The 22567-nt window shown below is 34.3% G+C and overlaps 1 protein-coding gene across 1 annotated transcript in view; it reads right to left on the bottom strand.

Annotated features, from left to right (window-relative positions):
* Positions 1 to 22567, bottom strand: part of LOC113062550 (voltage-dependent calcium channel subunit alpha-2/delta-1-like) — a 51366-nt gene that overhangs the window by 16722 nt on the left and 12077 nt on the right. Inside the window, exons 2-4 of the mRNA XM_026232473.1 lie at positions 15354 to 15435; positions 13995 to 14111; positions 1513 to 1572 (exon numbers count right to left, since the gene is read on the bottom strand). Of these exons, the coding sequence (XP_026088258.1) occupies positions 1513 to 1572; positions 13995 to 14111; positions 15354 to 15435 (259 nt within the window). The remainder of the gene's footprint in view (positions 1 to 1512; positions 1573 to 13994; positions 14112 to 15353; positions 15436 to 22567) is intronic.

Here is a 22567-nt window from a genome sequence, read left to right as displayed (position 1 = left end):
TAATCCAATAACAAATTTCATATTATGGCCTATATAAATATCCAATGCTATTTTGTGTAAATAAATAAAATGACAACATAATTAGTTTTAAATGCTAATCTATATACTACTTTAATATTTATAATTTCAAATGAGCTTTTTATGTTTTCAGATTTTCAGTTTTCATTTCAGATTTAGTTTGCTTTATACATTTTTTGTTATGTACTTTTGTCATTTTCATTATTATTCTTCTATTTAGCTTTTTATATATATAGTTTTACTTTTTGAAATGTATTATTTCAACTAAAATATAATTTTTATTCAATATTTTTCAAAATAATATTTTCAATTATTTCAGCTTAAAGCTGCGGTAGGTAACTTTTGACGCTCTAGCGGTTAATAAACAGAACTGCTTGCGTCTTGTGGAAGAACATCGTAGCCGGAACTACTTCTCTCTTTTTATGTCTATGAAGAATCACAAAGGTACTGGGTTACTCCGCCGCGGTATCCCCGAAGCAATCTAAAATAGTCCGAATATAAACACTTATTATAGGTGCACCCTAGTGATTCAGGACAAGCTAAAGACACGGTTTGGAAAATGGATTCATGGTGTACTCGCTTATTATATACATTTTTCTACATTTTGAACACAAACAAAGTTACGGACCGCAGCTCTGATTGGTTGTTTCTTACCGGGAGCGATGTATTTCTGCAAATGGCAATAGGACCACTGGGAGGAGCCAGAGGAGCTTGATTTTTTCACAGTTATCTGTCTCATATTCTACTGTCAGGACATAATGACAGGTTTAACAAATATGTAAAAAATACATTTTTACAAAAGTTACCTACTGCAGCTTTAATTGAAATTACTAGAAATGTATTTAATAACAATGATCACAACAATATAATATACAGAATCTTAAAAATATATAAATATACATTTTGAGATCTACAAAAAAAAATGCATTTAAGTGAACATTAAATGAGGTCTATACATATATTATTGTGGCAAACCACCTCTGGTTGTGATCATCTGAATCTCTATATCTCTCTCTAATATTCAGATTAAAACCACTGATTAAACATGTTTTAAACCTTTTGAGTTAAAGTTTTTAAAAAGCATTTTAAATAGCGAATCTCATCAAATACAAATTTTGATGACTCATTCAGACAATACTTGACTGACAAATCTATAACCAGACAACCAAACATTTCTCTGCAAATTAGAATTGATATTTCAGTCCATGGGAACCTGAAATGCATCAATACCAGATACAGTATCACAGATGCAACGTCTGAGACCAAGATACCAACATTTTAAAACCCAATTGATTATCTCAACATCTAGATAAGTGGATGACGTGTGCAAATGTTTCCAGTACCTGTTTTTATCCAGTAAACGACTGATTGAATACATGCCCTGGCAAAAGTTTCACAGCCTTATTTCTTCTACCTGTGTGTGTGTGTGTGTGTGTGTGTGTGTGTGTGTGTGTGTGTGTGTGTGTGTGTGTGTGTGAATGTGTGTAACATTACTTCAAGATCATCCTTCCACTGGTGCTCCATCTGCAGGTTTTCCGCTGCCGTCGCCAGCGCCTACAAACACAAGGAACGAGAAAGTGTTAAAGAATGCATTGATTTTTACATTTTTTAATTTTTTTTATAAGTTGTATATGTTGGGAACACAATAGTAAATCGTGGGAATACAACAGTAATCGTGTGCACGTTTTAGTACATTGAGGGAATGGATTAGTAAATCGTGCGCACAATTTATTTATTTTTTCTTGCATGTCATGTACGGGGCTCCATAGTAATGTATATCAATCACCATCTTAAACCAGAAAATAACACAAAACCATTAGTTCTAACAATATGTGATCATCTATGTAAGAAAGTTGAACTTAATTGATTTTCTCAAATGTAATAAAAGACCCTCAGAACCAAACATTAACATTCAGACACTTTATAACACCAAATAAATGCATTAACATGACAGAGTTCCAATACAATTGGCTAATTTATTTATCATTCTTTAATGAAGGAAAATGAAGCTCTGCTTTAAACCTCCTCATCAAGGAGACACATTTTTCTCAGACTGACCTGCATTCAGCCTTTACTCCAGATTCTCTGCCTATGAGAAAACCCCACAGTGACGGCAGACTAAACTTAGACTGCACCTCAGGTCCGGTCCAGGTCTACTCAACTGATTAGGTTAATAACAGTATAATGGCATCCTTTTTTAATCTGGTCTGTACTAGAAACTCACTGTACGCCTAATTTCCCTTGGGAACTTTCACATCCCATTCCTGTAACTTGTCCCGGAGCCTTTTTCTTTATGTATCTTTTTTCCTTTTAGTTTTTATTGGCTTTGAAATCAGATTGAAGATCAGGAAGTCAAGTGAATCTTGATAACCAGGAGACTAAAAGCAAATGAAGAAATTCTCATTTGATGCTCAACGCTACAGATATATGAGGTAGAGAAATACTGATCAGATAAACAGTTGGTTTCTTTTTTTTTACGTTTTAAATAAAGGCTGAAACTTAATGGTGTTTAAGGGTTTAGTGCAGAAATCGTGCTGCGACTAATAAACATAAATGTAAAATAGAAAAATGTTCACACTTTCCAATTTTTGCTATTTACAAACCATTAACTATGACTTTGCCTCAATAAACTCCTAATTTGCTGCTTATTAATAGTTAGTAAGGTAGTTGTTCAGTTTAGGTATTGGGTAGGAGGGATGTAGAACATGATCATCCAGAATATGTGCTTTATAATACTAATGAACAGCAGATATGTTAATAAAAGGCATGCTAATAAGCAACTTAATGGTGAGAAATGTTCCCTTTACAAAAATTTTACTGAAAAAAACAACAACAAACAAAACAACATAAAACATAGGAAAACACGACATTTTATAATAGAGAGAGAAGACCAAGTTGATCAGAATGATCAGAAAATATGACTTTTTTTTAAAGGTCAAGATTAATTTAGGTTTCAAAGTTTTATTTTTTATTTTTTGGTGGTGCACTTACATTATATTTATTGCAAGAAGCATACTTACATTTATTCAGTATTTTGTGGAAACTATGATACATTTAGTTGTTTTTCTTTGCTAATTACAATTTGCCATTGTTGTGCCATTCATGTGACCTTTGTAAGATCTTTCTGACATGACTTGAAGGCAGCAATAAAACATTTAAAACATCAGCTTGATATCACCGCTGCCAGAATAAATGACATCAGAAGAGCACAAACACCACTAAAGCTAAATAAAGCCAATATACGCACATCTTGCATAATGGTAAAATGGCATTGAAGGCTTTTTTTATGCTGTAGGGACATAGTGGAATTTGAGAGTTTTGTGATGGTAATCCACACAAAAGGTTCACTGGAGTCTCCCCATTATAATAAGACTAAAAATACAGTATTTTAATCACTCAGTCCTCCAGGGGAAATGAACAAAAAATTTTAACGCATGGCTAGATGATGAAATCTCTCCATCCGATTCAGACATCCCATAATAACACTGACCCCAGGGTCTATGCACTCTGATGAGCTGTTGCCATAACAACCCCAGTGGCGTGGTCTCTCTCAGTCGCATGAGGACTGGGGTGTGTGTTTGTGTGTTTGTCTTGGTGCTGACCCTTACTGTCACACAATCCAAGAACGACGTCACAATCTGAATCGCAAGAGCCTTGATCTTCAGAGAAACATGTCTTATCTCAGACTGATCAGGGTCAGCGCTAAAATTCACAGGGTCTGGAACAATGTTTTTGTGCGTGGGCCCCTCTTCCACGTGAGAAAGGTGATACTATAGAGCTGTAAGGACCCACCAGGAGGCTTCAGCAAACAAAAAATGTATTTAAAAATATTTGGATACACTTTATTTTAAGGTGTCCTTGTTACGCATGTTAAATGTACTTAATTTTATAATAACAATTAATTATGCATTATTACATGCGAGTAACCCTAAACTAAACCCTAATCCTAACCCTTATCATATAGTAAGTACATGTAGCTAATTCATATTACTCAGTACATGAATGTATAATTACACTGTAAAAAAGACACCTTAAAATAAAGTGTAACCAAACATTTCAAATTATTGATTGATTGATTGACTTGCTTATTAATAGATTGATCAATTAATTCATTTATCTCTGTTTCTTCCTTCAACTCTGGGCTCTTGGCTATACAGTCTCTCTCCTTTGGATTATTAACATTTTTATTTTAAACCTAACTAAAGCTAAACTTCATTCATTCATTTCCTTCCTGGTCCATCCACAAGTATAAGTTGCATCTCTTTTTGATTATTTGAAGAATTATATTTTAATAAAACAATGTTTTGGGGATTGTTTTGAAATGAACTAAACATTTATGTACAGCATGTATGCATCCATTTATTTATTTATCTAAATCTAACCCCAACTTCAAAGTAAAACAAACTGACATGATATTTCGTATGTAGACCCTTTACAGTTTCAAATGTTATCTGTGCAACCCAAAATATATATATATATATATATATATATATATATATATATATATATATATATATATATATATTTTTTTTTATTCTGTTGACTGTTATCACGAAAAATGCAACTAAAGGCACCAACATGTTCACTGATCTCAGAGGGATAAATTTCTTCCATCAACAATGATTTTTATTGAGGAACATACAGTTATTAAAACAATTCTATTATGTTTCTCTGTCAATTAAGCCACTTTTTCCCTAGTACTGCACCCCGAAAACAGTAAGACATCCCTCCGACATACAGTATGTTCATAACATCCATCTTCCAAACCCCGTCTCTTCTCAATGTTTTTGGAACTGAAAGTTTTTTATATCATTCTTATTCATATTTACAGTAATTCACTTAAGCACAGTGTAAGGTTAAAGAACAGACCTGTATCAGCCATAATGAGCTGATGAATAATGAAGCACAGAAGATAAAATCTTTAACAGCACTTTTTAAGCACCGCACACACTCGCATTATGTCTTGTACAGCAGCTCTCATGTACAAACACCTGATGTGCAGAACATCACTGTACATGCTGAGAACACAAACATCTGCTGCTCCTGTCTATCTACCCTTTAATTCCCAGAATACTAAGCAAAAAACAAAAAACAAGAAGATATATATATATATATATATATATATATAAAACTATAGGGAATCAACAAAGGACTAATGCACACACACACACACACGTTCACACAATTGTACAAAACTGGGTTTACACATGCCCTCTGGCTAGCATAATTACATGACTAATTACAGCCATAATTAAATAATATATATGTAGATTCTGCTTTGATGAGTGCATTTCATCATTCAAGAAAAGTAAAACAGAACATCCAGTTGATTTATTCACCGTGAATTACAAGAAAACTACCAGACTTCTGTGTCTCTGTAACAGCCCGACATTTACCATTAAATAAGCCACATTTTGTTGGGTCTTGACAAGCTCTCCAAAAGTCAGCCAATTATCCTTTGAATCCCGCCACAGTGTTGAGGGATGATGGAAGAAATGGCGTGAAATGCTGCAGGGTGGATTCGTCACGTCTCCCTGCTGTAGTTAATGTGCGTCATTTAGTTCAGTTAGTTTAATAAGATCTGACTTCTCTTTTTGTCTCTTTTTCGTTCATTGTTTTCTTATTTCAGCAGCTGCTAAATGCAATGCACAGTATTCACTGTGTTAACGGCATTATTAAATAAGTAGTAAAAACAACACTAAAATATTAAACAGTCATTTATAATATTTATAATAAACGAACCATTGAACTCGGCACACCTGACGGCAACAGATAGGTGCGTAGGAAGCAAAGACCAACAAGGTCAAAAACTGAAAAGCAAAAAAAAAAAAAAAAGTTTATTTCATGATAATGTTTCGGTCACATGACCTTCATCAGGATTGTTATTCAAAGATGACATCACAAAGTACACCCCATTTAAAAACAGATTCATGACCAATCACTGTAAAGATCCATTAATTAATAACAACCCTCAATAGGTACATCATCAAATTGAAGTTCACATACACAAACATGTTCTATAAATACATAACGGCTTATTTAGCCCTATACCAAATGGTAATTATCGTTGTGGCAATTGTGCTCAGTGCAATAATACATCAAAAACTGCTTTCTTTTGTCATCCAAGAACCGGAAATATAGAATTAAGAAATAAAGAATTAACTCCATTATTACCTGTGTTTCAATGTATGTTGTTTATTTGTCAACTTAAACAAAGAATTAGTGAACACGAGTTCTGTAGAAATGTGAAGCTGACGTCTTTCTTACAGTTGCCTGAAAGCATCCATACAGTATGTTAACCCTTCGAATGCGACTCAACAATATGGAGAGAATGAACCTCTGAAGTTCTTCGCCTACAAACACAAGCACTTGGAAAATATATTTGTGGAAATCGAGGAGTTTTCACACCTCTGAGCACAGAGTAAACACAGATTATGAATAAGAAACTATGATCCACTCATTTTCTAATGCTCATCGTGTTCAGCCTGGCAAAGACTGATGGGAGCTGGAGCCATATTGGCTTGTGGCAGAGTAAGCTGTACTGGTTTGCCAGAGTGCAACAGGAGCCATTTTGGCTCAAGGTGTGCAGAGTGTGATGCTTATTGGGGATCCACCACCTGTCACTGTTCCAAGCACAACGTGACGAAACTGGTGTCAAGCACTACACTTCAACATACTGAAGACCAGCCTGAGGCTTTAAAACAGACGCCTCTGTTTATTGGCAAGGCAACACAAGGCATGTTTATTTATACAGCACGTTTCATACACAATGGTAATTCAAAGTGCTTCACACAAAAGAAAAGAAAATAATAATAATTTTTAAAAAATCACAAAAATAAAACAAATAATTTGAAAATTTTGAAAATTATAAAAAAAAAATGATTTTGAAGACTTAAAATGAATTTAAAACAGTTAAGGATAGAAAATGATTATACATTAAATATAGTGCAATCAGTTCGGACATTGCACAGTGCTCATTCAATGAATGCACAGCTAAACAGATGAGTTATATGTTTTATTTGTGTATAGATTTATATACGAATCAATTCTTGTTTTACCCAACGTCACCACTGGAATGACAAAACCTGTAAATAACTACATTGTTAAACACTAAAATAAACAAAAAAAAAACAAAACAAAAACACAAAACCAAAGCACAAAGCAATGCAAAGAATTTAAATAAAATAAAAAATGATGTCCCCACTAGGATCGTAAAACCTGAAAATATCTACATTTCTAGAATAATAATAATAATAATAAAAAAATCATAATAAGACAAATTATACAATTAAAAACACAATAAAATGTATTTAATAATTATTTTTTAATATATATATATATATATATATATATATATATATATATATATATATATATATATATATATATATATATATATATATATATATATATAATGCTAACAAGTTTGTGAGGGTACTATAAAATTATTTTATAGTTTTGAAACAGTTCCATCCAGATTTTAAGAGAGCATTTCTACCATTGGCTCATGAAATGGATAACTGAATGGATTGCAGTACTGTTGCTGAGAAGCAATAAGATCTCACCTGTATCTACAAATTCAGAACAGATCTCAACAATTTGCCAAATCTGAAATGTAAAGTCAGAGATTCCAACAAGAATTCAAGCGTTTATTCCAACAGCAAACTATTTAGGCTTAAATCTCCTTATTCCCTTCATAACTCTATATACGCTTAATCTCGTTTCCGAACCTTAACAACAGGGCGTCTCTCAACTTCTCTCCTCTCAATCTCACTAAAAACATCAGTGAATCAACTGTAAGCTCATAACATCCCATTAAAATTTCCCAGTACAGGGTGTTTAAACAGAAGTGAAAATATCTTCCGGTACAGTCCCAGTGTGGGTGGAAAGCACTGTAATTATACAGCCAGGCATTGCTTGAGATGAGACTTTAACTACTGCCAGCTCTCACACTAGTGCTTCATTACGTCTTATATTAGGTTGGTGGAGTTTGCAGGAAGTTAGTGTGAGCCTTCTATCATTTGTTTCTTATAACATTTGTTGTTTGGAGACAGGCAGTATGGCTAAGTTTACCAGTGCCTCTATGGAGCCAGGAGTACTGTAGCAACCAAACATAATGCACAGTATGATTGTAACATGTGAAGTTGCCAGTGACCACTATGCTTTATAGCTCAGGATATTTCCAATACAATGTGTGCTAACAACATCAAGACAAACCATGCCTCTTTCCTTTTTTCATTTACATGTCATATATTTGACACGTGGTGCCTGTGACAGCCGTTTGTCCTCTGAGAAGCACTGGACTCTTATTGCTATTGTAATCTGACGTCATACCCTTCCTCCGTCCTTCAAGTCCTCACTCTTTCTCATAACAATGAGTGACTAATTCAGTACATTTCCCAAGGTGCATTTCTCCTTGCTACAATCTAATAAGTCAGTCTAGACATTCATAGAAATTGAGTAAGAGTACAAGCAATGTTGGAATAGAAAAACAGAGTAAATTAGATGCTTCATGATTTTGAAAAAAAATTATAATAATAAAAGTAAGGCTATACACTGTATTTTTATACATTTAATGAGAGAAGGAATTTGTTTATTTTTTACTTTATTTGTATTATTTTTATATAATTTATAACTACTGGTATATATACTGTAAAGCTATAAAAGATAAAGAAAAAAAAATCCACATATAAATCATTATAATTATATATATTTATACATATTATACATATATAATTATACATATATAATTAATTATATTTAACAGTTTTTTATTATCATTATTTTTTCTCGATCCTGTATAGTTTTACATAATGCATGATGAATGAAAAAAAATTTTTTTAACTGATAATAAAAATAATTTTGTACAATTTAACATTTTAAAATGTATATCTAAAAATATATAGGCTACAAATAATTGTATTTTTTTCATTAATATTATTATTATTTTTATGACCTTGATTATTTTATAGTTATTTATTTTTGTTGTCTTGTATAGTTTTACAAATACAAAAACAAATTTATATTGTATTGAAATTTTTAAAAGTATTATAAATAAACCTAAATATCACATATACTGTATACAGATACAGTAGAATGCCTCAAAGCTCAAAAGTGATGTACTCTGTATGTATTGTATAGTCTTTGTATTATTATGGGACCAGTTAACCATAGCTGCCCTTTCCCCTTAATCAAGAGAAATAGAAAGTAAAAAAACAAAGAGTTTATTACTTAAACAACAAAAAAGAGAAGGAAGTATATGTTAACAAGCTAACTGTACTGGAGTGAAACCCAACAAAACAACCCAGCGTTGTTTACTGATGTTTTCCTGAAGCTCCTTGGCCCTTCACTGCACATCATTGACAGAAAGACTGATAGTATAAGAAACGAGTGTGGAGAGGAGAGGGAATTTGGTGAAAACTGTACAGGCCCATGAGAATCTGCAATCTAGTTTCCAGAAGCTCTAATAATATTTAGCTGTCTAAGAATCAGCGCATAGAGCGGTGCATAGACCGGGCTGCTGCTGTTTTATCTGCCATATCAAAGAGAGAGCAAACAAACACCCTTCCTTTCCATCTGTTCTTTCCCTTTTGATGGATGCAAGTGACTCTCTCTCTCTATATTTCTGTGCTGCTTTTAATTTTCTACCTTCTGATGTAGCATTTAGCAGGTGGGCTCTCAGATCACTGTGTAAGCTACTCTTTTTTTCTAAAAAAAGAAGCAGATACTTTGAATTGCTAAACATGAACACACTGGATCTGTTCCAAAACATTAAGCTGCCCATAGAACTTTAAGATATAATACACACTTTCCTGACATAAAAGAGGTGTTGAGTGTAATACACTATTTTAATGTACTGAAGTAAGAAGTATCAAAAAAAGATCAACCTAAAAATGATTACTCTCAAATCTTGTGCTTGTTTAATGCTTGGTTAAGTTTTGTGGGTTTATCTTAGCAATAACATCAACTGAAAAGCAGTGTAAATTGATTCTAGTGTGCGTTATCTGTGTATAGTTCCTGCATATGAGTCACTAGCAGCTTCCATTTCAGTTTGGTTATGTAAGTATGAGGTAAACTAACTGGGTTTTTTTGCTTTTAGTTTCATCTGCATATGACACTTTTCATGAATTGGGTACAAAATAGGCTAGGCGGCTCTTAAAATTGTATTTATTTGAACTTTTTAACTTTTTTATACACTGTAAAAAATGACTTTTCAAAGGTTTAAATGAAACAAAGATTACTGGAGGATGTTTTGTGTTACTTGCAGTTTCTTTGTAATAATTTATTAAATTGACTAGCGATTTCAAAGAAAACATTATGCCACTGTTATTTTTATTTAATTAATTATTTCATTGTAACAGGCATTGAAAGATAGTACTTAAAAAAATTCAACTTCAAGGGAACAAAACAAACATTTTATTAGGTGTATATTATCTAGGTATATTATATTATATTTTATTTTAAATGAGATTGCAATATTGTAATCTTGCAACCAAATCTTGAGACATGTCTAAATGTAGTTTAAAACCACTTTTTTTCATTTATTTAGAAATTGTCTAGAAATAAACATCAAAATAAAACAAATTTGAATTTACAGAAATGAAACTAACTAAACAAATTAAAACATTAACAAATAAAAACAAATAAATCAATTAAACAGGGATGCTAATTTGCATTTACTGATTAACCTTAAATTTCCTAAAAGAAAAAATACAGATATAAAATGTTTTTGAATCTCTCGCTCTCTCTCTCTATAGTTTTACGCTTATAAATTTCCTACAATTTCTAACTTTTTTTAATTTATTCTCAGGTTCGGTAAAGTAAATCAAATCTGTCCTCTCATAAGCATCACTTGAGAAAAATGTTTTTTTTTTTTAAATCTCATAATATCTTGGGAGACGAGATTGAATGCTTGAGGTTACCAAATGCAGTCCAAAACACATTTGATGATAGCTTCTTTTTCAGTATAATATAATATCGCATACTCTTTAAATTAGTTGAGATTCATTGGTGTATTGGGAGGTCAGTAGGATAAAAAAAGCGATGTCCACAAAACAGCTGGAGAGAGAGAGAGCTTGAAGAAACAGCGATTGACAAGGAAAGGTTCATGTTTATAAGATGAATTGCTGTAATTGGAATAAAGTCGGGGGTGGGGGGCACGAGTGAGACATATTCGCTGTTTACATGATTTGACTGACGTTTAGGATAAAACAGGCTCCATTAGCAGGCAGCACCTTCAGTTTCCTGTTAGACGACACAGCATCAGGGCCGCACGTCAAGCAACCTCCGCTAACTCCCATCGACCTCGCAGACAGCTGCTGATGGATGGCTCCAAATTAAAGACTACCACTGATCAACTTAACTGAGCTGCCAATCAATCAATCAATCAATCAGTCTAATCCAACCACAGCAGTCCACCGTCACGTTTGGCCTCCAGATCAGTCAGGACCCATCCAGCAGATATTGATTAGAACAAGACACGATCTGTGGCCATCCTGCACCCGAGGGGTCACTCAGGAAAGAACAACAGGAACGTGAACAGCACTACATGATCGGCAAGATATGCTTATCATCATAGTGACAGCTGGCTTCATGTTATGGAATAAGAGTTCTCGCGAAAAAGCAGTTTCATTTGATAAGAGGTTTCTTGGTAGATGATTATAAAGATAATGTGATTCAACCAAGCACCACCCACCGTAGGTTCCACAATAACTTACTGACTTACTGTACATAAAGCAAAATGGATTGTGCAAACAGACTAACAGAAATAAGTCAAGATTGTACGAAGTCATGTGTGTGTGGGATTATCTGATGAACATGTCTAAATCTGTCCTTGGCCAAAGCTTCAAACCCTGTTATGCTATTTACTGGAATATGAAAGACTCCATAAATAATGTTCCTGAGCTTTAGGACTGCATGCTAAAAGTGCAAATTAACTGATTGCATTTTGTTCTCATTAGCTCTCAGCGGTGCTATAGAGACAGAAAAAGAAACTATGTTGCATGCATGTTTGATTTATTTTAGCATGCAAGGCCATTAATCAGCGTGCAACAGTTCAGCAAACTGTTTCATCAAACAATCCTGAAACAATTGATCACTGTTTCCATAAACTATAAACAAAAATAAAAAAATAAAGAAAGATATCACAATGTTTTACAAAATGGCAGCACAAGTTTTTGACAATGAAAGTGTTTGACAATGAAAACAAAAAATTAGTATTAATTATGAATAATTAGTACAATAATTAGTATTCTTAGTATTACATTTTTTTGTGCTGAAAAATTATAGTAATAAAATGCATTTGAAAACAGTAAATAAAATTATTAAATCAATGTACTCTACAAAAATATTAATAAAAATTTTTTTTAAGAAGTGTCTGTGTGCTCAAAATGTTATTTCTGTGTGTCTGTCAATAATTATTAGTATTCATTTATTTATTTATTACACTTCTCTCCCTATTTATTATATATTAGTATATTATTTTAAAAAATTAGGATTATTTGATGAATAGGATGAATTTCACAAAAAGGCAGCAGAAGTGTTTTCAACAATCAAAATCATTATTATTCTTAGCCCTAAATGTTCCTTGTGCTGAAAATTCAGCTTTGCAGTTCTTGTAATAAAACTATAAAGTCTTTATACACTAACATAAAAGTAAACAGTGTAAACAAGTATGCTTCAGTGCTTAGCGACAAAACTGAGTTAGCTGCATTCAATTACATTTTCCTCTTGATTCACTAGAGATGCCAAACCGGATATCCCTGTGAATCTTCTAATTATAGGCAGGATGCGCAAGAAACTCCAATGAGTCACTGAAATCTTTTTTGTTCGGAATGTGATAAAGAGAGCAAAGAACACAAGCAAGCCTGTGTTTGAGCTGGTGGACGGCCGAGGGAAAACACTGGATAAAGACTACTTTAAATGGAGTGAAATGAGAACAGCAAACAGTTTGGGCATTGTGACCGGAGATAGAGACAATCTGCCAAAAATACACACACACAAATGGACAGAGAAGCAAAAAGCCAAGCTGTCCTAACACCACAGTCAGCTCTTACAGATCCAATGACATAAGAGCAGTTATTTCCATCATATGAGGCACACCAGTGCGTCCATATCCATTAAAACAAGAGCACTTAATTCAGACCAATTAAACACGACAGACAAGAGCCAGCAGTGGAAAACAAGAGAGAGAGAGAGAGAGAGAGAGAGAGAGAAGTCAATACTTTCATCAAGGTGAGCTGTCAGTGATGTGTTTAATGCTGACCAATAAAAGCAGCTCCACACAGTCTGCCATACACATCACCTGCACTTTAGGAGCAAGAGTTAAACATTTATAACAATGACAGACCCTGCTTAAGCACACACAACATGCAATATTTCTCCACTATCTTGGAAAATGAGCCTGCATAATGATATGTAATGATTTCTATTCATACATTAAGGGGGAAAATGCTCTTGAAATGTAGCTTTCAGGGCACACAGCACACAGTTTATCAAGAAAGAAAATCAAAAGGCCAGATTGTATCGACAAACTAATTAACTTTCAGCTTCAAGCAGCCCTGCCAACATTCTGGAGCCGGTTTTATCAGAGCTAAATCAATCCAGGTCTAACCAAGCTGGATCTTTCTGCAAGATCTAATAATTTTCTAACAATATAAAATATTGGAAGGGTTTAAACAATGAGTATGTTTGGTAAACTAGCTTAATACACACTACATTGTACACTATTTTTTTGATAATAGATATAGTATTTATTACATGTCACTGTATACATGTTTCCATGTAGTACATTTTGGTTGTACACTGCTCATTTTTTGCAAATGTAGTGGATCATCTGGCTATTATTTGCATGCAGATGAAATATGAATTTTAATCTGCATTAAATCACACATGTATATTCAGTCGCACTGGGTAAATAAAAGTGCTACATGTTTTGGATTATGAGATGATAATGTGAAATAATGCTTATTAATTACCTTTAGAGCTGTGGAACGATTGGCAAGAAATTTCTCGATTTCAAGTGCAGCGTTTTCCACCAGCTGTTTAGCGTCGTTTTGCTTCACGTTATAATATTGCCGAAACTGCAGGAAAATCTGAGAGAAAAAGATAAAGAGAGGGGGTTAAGGTTTCAGGTTTACTTGCTGGAAATTGTCTCAAAAAGACATTACCTATGTGCGGGGGTGTGTGTGTGTATGGGGGGGTGGGGGGGTATAACCATTAAAGACAGCATAGCATTTATGAAAAATTTACCTGCAAAATTAGTCTAATGTAAAAACGGTTGTGGCAAATAAGCAATGCTTAAAAAAACACATATCCAACTGATAAATTAGCCTATCCAAACTTTTACTAGCTACTGAAATTTATCCAAAACACGGCTATGTAAAAACAGTAAAGCTGGTAAGAATGTATAGGTTTCAGACATTGCTGAAGGAAACATGCAATTATTTAGTGGTTAGAAGGTCGACTGTAAAACATTAATAATGAGGATGTGCTGAGAAGACTGGAATAGAATAGCAAATAAAAAATATAATAAATATAATGTTAACATCAAGGCCAAAATAAGATTTATCACTTTCTGTCTTTCTTCTGTTTCCATCAATATTGTTGTAAGTCCACATATTAAAAAAGTTTGAGGGATATACTTTCTGCTATACTTAATAAAACCTCCTGTATAGGTTTGAGGATATGTATATATACATTGTATCACTGTGCGTACTTAACTAGTACTGTACAAAAATGTATAACAGAAGAATCTTTGTTTCAGAGAAAACACTGGACCTTATGACCCCCATAAGATGACCACATGCACCATTAAAGATCGCCACCAAGCTTAACAGCTGGCAGCAGGCATTGTGGGTTGATGAAATTCTTCGACTTTCTCACACAGTAAATAGTCTTTGGCATTGGACACAAACACTTTCAGAATGGCAAACTGCGTGACGTACAGCAGAAGGTTTTGTTCAAACTGGGTGATACACCGATGCTAATGCAGTTTTGCTCCTTTTGACGTTGTACCAGTTCACCCAAAATAAAAATTCTTCACCTTCATATCACAACTTTCTTTTATCCATGAATGGAGAACTTCAAAACTACTGCAATAGGAAGACCCATTCATTTTCTGTACTGGGAAATAGATTTTTAAGGAAAACTTCTAAAACTGCATTATTTAGTCCGGATTTCAACATACTTCCAGAACTTAAGACTAAAGGTGGGATATATACTAATTATCAAGCTAATGTGACTCGTGCTTGTATTTTTTTTAAGCATATAAGTACACAAAATATACTGCATAAATTATTAATAAAATGTTTACTAAAACCAATATGTGGTCTTACATTTTGGAGCTCTTTTATGCCGGTCTCATTATCGATCAACTGCACTAGCTCCTCCTGCATCTGCATCGCCCATTTCCGGGTCCTGTAGACACAAAGAGCCAATCAGATTTAGTTATTAATTACTGATCTCAATCATCTTAAAGAACACTTGAAGTACTTCTTCTATACCAGAGCAAAAAATTCTAATATAACTAATAAAGTTCAAACAAGTGAACAGTCAGTAAAATAAAGAACAAATGCACAAATTACAAACATAGATGCATTGCATACAACAGAACAAAGTTATAAATAAAATAGTCACATTTTCCAAAAATGACAAAGACAGCAACAGGTATTTATAGACTGCTGTCACTTTAAGACTGAATGCATGGATCCAATACAATAATTCACATCCAATTTCTTTCTGTTTACATTTCCTTCACTTAAAGGGGTCCTATTATGCTCTTTTATAAAGTCTTTGTTTTGTTTCAGAGGTGTACTTGAACAGGCTCATACTAGGTTGTTCAAAAAACACATAATTTTTCACATATCATATATCATAGAAATATCATGTCGCTTACCATAACCACCTACAAGCTTCAGTGTAAATATAACTTCAAAATCAAATCAATTTGAGTGATATTTAAATCCGGATGATTGTAAAGACTCTAAGTTTGTCTGCCTTGGGAAAGCTAGCGTGTCTCCAACATAGCGATAACAGTCATTGCCTTCTCTAGTGCAGCTTAACCAGGTCTCGTCCCATTCATCTGTATTTGTGATATCACAAATCCCAGAAAATATGCGTTGTAGTCCAAATGAGTGGTTCGATGTAGTTTTTGAAAAGTGATTTCTGTTAAATAGAATATCTCCTTTTGAAGTGGACTTTGAGCTTTGAAACTTTCCAGATCTTTTTATGATCAACCAGCAACATTAGAGGCTAACTAAAGTTGAAAAAGTGAAAAAGCATAATAGGACCCCTTTAAGACATACACACACAATGATTGACATGTCAATCATTGCAATTTTGAGAGTGAATTGCATATTTATTTGTGGATGGCTTTGCACCATGTAGCTTCTGATTTTTTAGCATAATGAAAAACAACAAAATTGGGGTTGCTCAAGGGTACCTCAGTTGTGGTATTGCCGGCCCGAGACTCAAATCCACAACCTTCGGGGTTAAGAGTCAAACTCTCTAACCATTAGGCCACAACTTGCCATATCAAAGTTGCTTTTTGTTGGTTTTGTAGCATTTTATTTCAATTACATGGCTTATGTGGCATGCTATATGGATTTGGAACATCATGATGGTGAGTAAACAACAAAACTTTAATTTTATGCTGACCAAAAATATCATAAAAGAATGTCATTCTTAATTTGTTATGAAATGAAGGGGGGGATGCATATTATAAAATCACTGATTATACTTTTTTTTTTAACTCCGCCCACAATCTCAGATTAGCCCAGCAATGTTGACCAGCCAACTGCTGTTTTAAATACTCAACATAAATCTAAAACTGTTGAGCAGACAACATGCATTGCGCCTCCATCTAAAGGCACTATATAGCACTACAGAAGCCTGTTAAAGCAAAGCAGAATGAGTGTGGCGCAGAGGGAGAGAGAGAGGTGTAAAGGGTGGGATATGGGTGTCATGTTAGTGAATCTGTACCGAGGACCTTATCCTGTCACCACCACTATGAATCTTATCAGTGTGACTCAAAGCTATGGCTGCAGAGCACACTAAATGTACACAAGGTATCCCGCAGCATAAAACAGAAACCACCGCACACACAAAACAAGGGCTGATTAAAATTTGCTCTTGCTGGAAGGTGATGAATTTGGCCCGTTTTAGTGGGAATATTAAAAAAACACTAAACTTTATATAGACCACCACTCATGCACACATGTACACATGTTACTGAAGATGCACACATGTTACTGAATGTGTGCATCTTGTTATCTCCAAAAAAGTACCATCTATACGCTTATGATTAAATGCTTGATATAAGTTCTTTTTCTAACTTCGCTCGGTGTTTCACTATGGGAATCGCTTTAGTGAAACACCTCACTCTGTTATCAAAGAACCCGGGATTACGTTAAGAACTGCCACTTTGTCCAGTAGTGGGCGGAACTAATGCGCAGATGGCAATCTCATTGGCTGTCTCTCACCTGTTAATGCCCCTGTTTTGATTTCAGCAAATCATTTTGGGCAAACGCACAAAACCTGATTAATATTCATGAATCCAGCAGCTCACTAATCCTTAGTGCATTTCATATTGTTCTTATAAGTAGAATTCGTATCATTAGTATCTTATCAGTATTTTTGCATACATGATTATCAAGTTTTAAATCTAATTACTAAAGTTCTATCATTAAATAATATTGAATATCATATTATGCTTGACTGACTAATGTTAAGATATTATTATATGTTAAGATATCAGATATTTAAAAATCTGTGCCATTTTACAAACATATATATATATATATATATATATATCAGTCTGGCGTGTAAACAAAAAATGTACTAGCCAATGCTGATTAAATTGCCAAGGTGACCATAGAGGTACTTGGATAACAAGTACCATGACATCACATTGTCTTATTCTCCTGACATTCTAAAATCTAATCTCCAAATCTAATCCCCAAACTGGCACCAGGTTCACTTCAAGAATGATAAAAATGTGCGTTAATAATTTTTGCTATAAAAGCAACACAAACTGAAAGAGTAAGGGCAATCTACATAATCTCTTTATATGAAACATAGACTTTATTGAGTCCACAAAAAGACTCTTACAACCTATGGTGAAGTCAATATACAGTATAAGGTAAATGATGTGAAACGAATATAATGTATTTACATGGAAATCTGCAGTGCCGCCGCATGACGAAACAAATACTTCTTTCTCAAGAGAGGTCAAATGAAGTTTCAGTCATTTAACTGCCGCTAGCGAATTAAATGTTGGGGTGGCACTCGGGGTGGCCAGTCAAATAACTCCACTACTGCATAAGGTCTTTCTGTCATTCAATCTGCTTTAGATTCTATTTATGTTCATAATTATTATTCATGTAAAACGATGGGTAACTTAAAAGCTGAACTCACACTGGTGAGTAAAATCTGAGAATTGATTAGCCATTGGCTGATATTAGACATCATTTAGTCGCCAAGAATGAAGATTTAGTCGCATATGTAAGTGATTTACTTGCAATGTAGAGTGTGCATCACAGCCTTTCTGAAGTAAGTGGTATGGTATACCATGTCAATCATTGCAATTCCAAGAGTTTAATTCAAAGTCTAAATGTATTACATATAACCTAGATAGAATGCACAGAGTGCTCTCTGTATAATAATAATAATAATAATAATAATAATAAATCTGTCACTCGTTTTAATTGTGTTTAACTCTTGGAAAGATTAGCATGATAATATACAGCACATGGCAATGTTAATGTATTTGGTCTTGGTCACAGATCTTCCACGCTGCTGCAGCTGTGAAAAACTCCCATTGTATCCACAGACATGCTTTTGTGAGCATGAAGCGTGTACCACTGCAGCACATATAACAGCAGATTTATACAGGTGAAGGGTTTCTGAAAGCGTGCCGCAAACTGCAACATTGCACATTAGTCAAGTATTTGAATGTTTTGCACCAAGCGCATTGGCTATTCATGTAATGAACCAATCAATGTCATTACTAACAGACCTATCAGCCTGTGTCATTTAGAGTTAAAGTTTCTCACATAGTTCCATTATAATCAGGCACTCTACACTACACAATGAATCTCTTATTTCGTGTCAACACTTTATTAAAATGAAAACTAAGCTTTGATCAAAAACTATGGTTTTTGAATGGTCAGTGTATTCTGACTTAAACACGTCTGACTGGTTCAAGAAATCTAAACGTCTGTGATTGGCTACATTGCTCAAAGCTGCAAAAACACATTGTATAAAGAAACCTCTGACTTTCTCTAGAATGCAAATATGTGTTGGCCAGATGTGTTTCACCGATAGCTCTTAATACATTTTCAACTGAGGGTGAAATAAATATATCAATTAAATGATTAGGCTAATTTTATTTGCATTTTAAAGTTCGAATAACAAAAAATAAGTGATAAATAAAAACAGAAATATAATAATATTCTATATAATTATCCATTATATCACAGTGAAAGTATTTTGATAGTATTTGCTATCTGATTGATAAGTGACTCTACATCATAGCTAACAACTTCTGCATCTGTATCAGGAGCTTAATTTTATTCTTTCCAGAGGAAAAAAATTATATAATAATTTATGCACACAAAAAAAACTGCTCAAACCCTAACAAGCCTTATGCCAAATCAATTCCTCTCGAGTCCTTCTGGTGAGATGATTCATCGAAACTAATCATTGTCATGGATCAGAATGTAGCTCATTCAACAGCATATGAAGACGGGAAAAGGCTGCCAGTCCCTCTTGGTTTAACTGATGAAATTCGATTGAAACTCTCTTCATGACATTACAACAGCAGTATGATCACAACCACCACAGTAGCCATACAAACAGAGCACATGCAAGTTAAGTATAGTGCTATGGTTTGGGGGAAAATAGATGAAAAAAGAGGGATGGAAACTTGGAGCAGTGAATGGAAAATTGAGATAAGATCATGTTTGGTCCCTCCCACCTCCAAGTACTCTGGAAAGGGAAGCTGGGGGCAGGGGCGACCCAGTGAGCTGTAAAACATTACGTACTGTAAATAGTTTATGAAACGCTTTCACTTATTTAAGACTTCAGACTTAATTTCCTTGTAAAATTGCATAATCACAATCAGCAAAAATATGTATTCATAAATTACATTAGGAAACAAGTTGAAACAATCAGTTTCTGTGAACTCTGCTCAGCTGGAATTCAGTTTACTTTAATAAAGGAAAGAGTAAGTGAAAATAACTGTGCAAAGTTCTCAACTGGCCCACAATAATATCCTGGTTAAAAAAAAATCCAATTATTATCAATCTAAAAACATTATTCTGCTTAATATTTTTGCATTAACAGTGATACTTTTTTCTTTGATGAATAGAAAATTCAAAATAATTCAATTTTCAAACTTTTGAATGGTATACAAATCTAAAATGTATTTTGATGGATGAGAGAATTAAAGTGGCTGGAACTGCTTACACATAAGTTTAAGACTGTCCCATGTGAAACACAAGCTCTCTCTCTCTTGCCCTCTTTCTCTATTTTAACTATACTCCCTGAGGAAGTGAGTGCTGTTTCTATGTTCAGAGCCACATTAGACCTACATATCTCCAATGCCTTGGAAATATATGAATTTATATGCCTATAACTTTAATATTTAGAGCACCAAAAATAATAATAATATAATAATATATTTAATATATATTTTACTCATTGTAAAATAAATAAATAAATAAATAAAAAATAAAAACAATTTAGAGTCTGTAAAAATAGTTTAGCAAAGACGGGAAAGAATAAACATGCTCCATTTTAGGCCACAATGTCATTGCATGACCACACTGCATCCATCTAATAAGGATGAGTGAAATAGACACACACCTGTCCATTACACCAGAAGGAACTTTAATGACATTCTAAATACAATGCATTCTAAATACATGGACATTAATACAGAGTTGATCATGCTGGAATCTCCACGAATTAGAAGCATAGCATTGTCCAAAATGTCTTGGTAGATTGATGCATAAGGATTACCCTTCATTGGATGTAAGAGGCCCTGCCTAACCTTGAGAAACAACCCCATATTATTAGTCTTCCCTCAATAAACTTTACAGTTGGCACAATGCAGTCAGATGGGTAACATTGTCCTGGCATCTGCCAAACCAAGATTCGCCTGTCAAACTGCCAAGCAGGTGCTTGGTATTGTGGCGATGTCAAGTCAAGTCAAGTCAAGTCTGCTTTATTGTCAATTCCTCCACATGTACAACACATACATACAGAAAATTAAAATTCCTTTACTCCCAGACCCTTGGTGAATACAGATAACACTAACAGTAGAACATATAAATACAGATAGATACAGATTAATTATAAAATACAAATTTACAAATAAGGGCATGTTAAAATTTTTAATTCAAATTAAAAATAAAAATACAGTTAAATAAAGCAGCACAAGGCACATGGTAGATAGAGTGCAAACCAGTGAAGTAAACAAACAGTGCAGATAAGATTATTATAAAGTAGTTGTAGTTCAAAAGAGCATATTCAGACTGATTTAAAGTGACAAAAAGCTCAAAGAGCAGTTCTTTATTTAAACTGACTGAAGAGGTAGTTGAATGAGGTAGTGAGCAAACCAATACTTCATAAAGTGTCTGGTGTATGTCACAGTCAAGCCTGTCCTCCAACAAAAAATGACCATATAGGTAGTTACAATTACATAAAACATATTTATGTTTTAAAGTTATTTGTTCGAATGACCATACCTAACCCCAACCTACTCTAAACCTACCCCTCACAGAAATCATGCAAAAATATGATTTATAGAGCATATACATTATATAAGCACATGCTTTCTCTGGGATCGAACCCATGATCGTATGATTACATTTCATTATACAACGCAATGCACTACCAACTGAGCTCTGCGAAACCTGAATTATCATGCAAATAAAAGAGTACAAATCATTAATATGAAAATGTCCTGTTGCCGATAGGGGCACAATTGTAGTATATTCTCTGATGGGTCGTATTTCAGGGATTTGGACAAATGACCTATACGGGTGTATTGGTTGAAGGACAGGTTGCACTGTTTGTTAGTGGGAGGGGGGAGTGGAAGGAACTGGGAATGTAGGAGCTAGGGGGGTGGGGAAGAGGGGAGGGGGTTCAGAGTTCAGTGGTGCCTGGGGTAAAGGAGGGGAGGGGAGGCAAGGTCGGGAGGGAGTTCAGCTTCCTGACAGCCTGATGAATGAAGCTGTCCTTCAGTCTGTTGGTCCTGGCCTTGAGACCCTGATGGCAGAAGACTGAAGAAGCTGTGTGACAGGTGGGTGGGATCACCTGCGATGCAGAGGGCTTTACAGATGAGACGGGTTCCATAAATGTCCTAGAGGGAGGGGAGAGAGACACCAACGATCTTCTCAGCTGCTCTCACTAAACGTTGCAGGCACCATTACACACAGTGATGCAGCTCTTCAGGATGCCCTCGATGGTGCCTCTTCTCAGTTTGCGGAGGAAGTAGAGATGCTGTAGTGCTTTCTTTGCCAGAGCTGTGATGTTGTCAGTCCAG

This window comes from Carassius auratus, chromosome 4 (assembly GCF_003368295.1).
Source record: "Carassius auratus strain Wakin chromosome 4, ASM336829v1, whole genome shotgun sequence".
NCBI classification, from domain to species: domain Eukaryota; kingdom Metazoa; phylum Chordata; class Actinopteri; order Cypriniformes; family Cyprinidae; genus Carassius; species Carassius auratus.
Note: the sequence above shows the minus strand (reverse complement) of the source record. Positions and strands in the feature narration are given on the sequence as shown.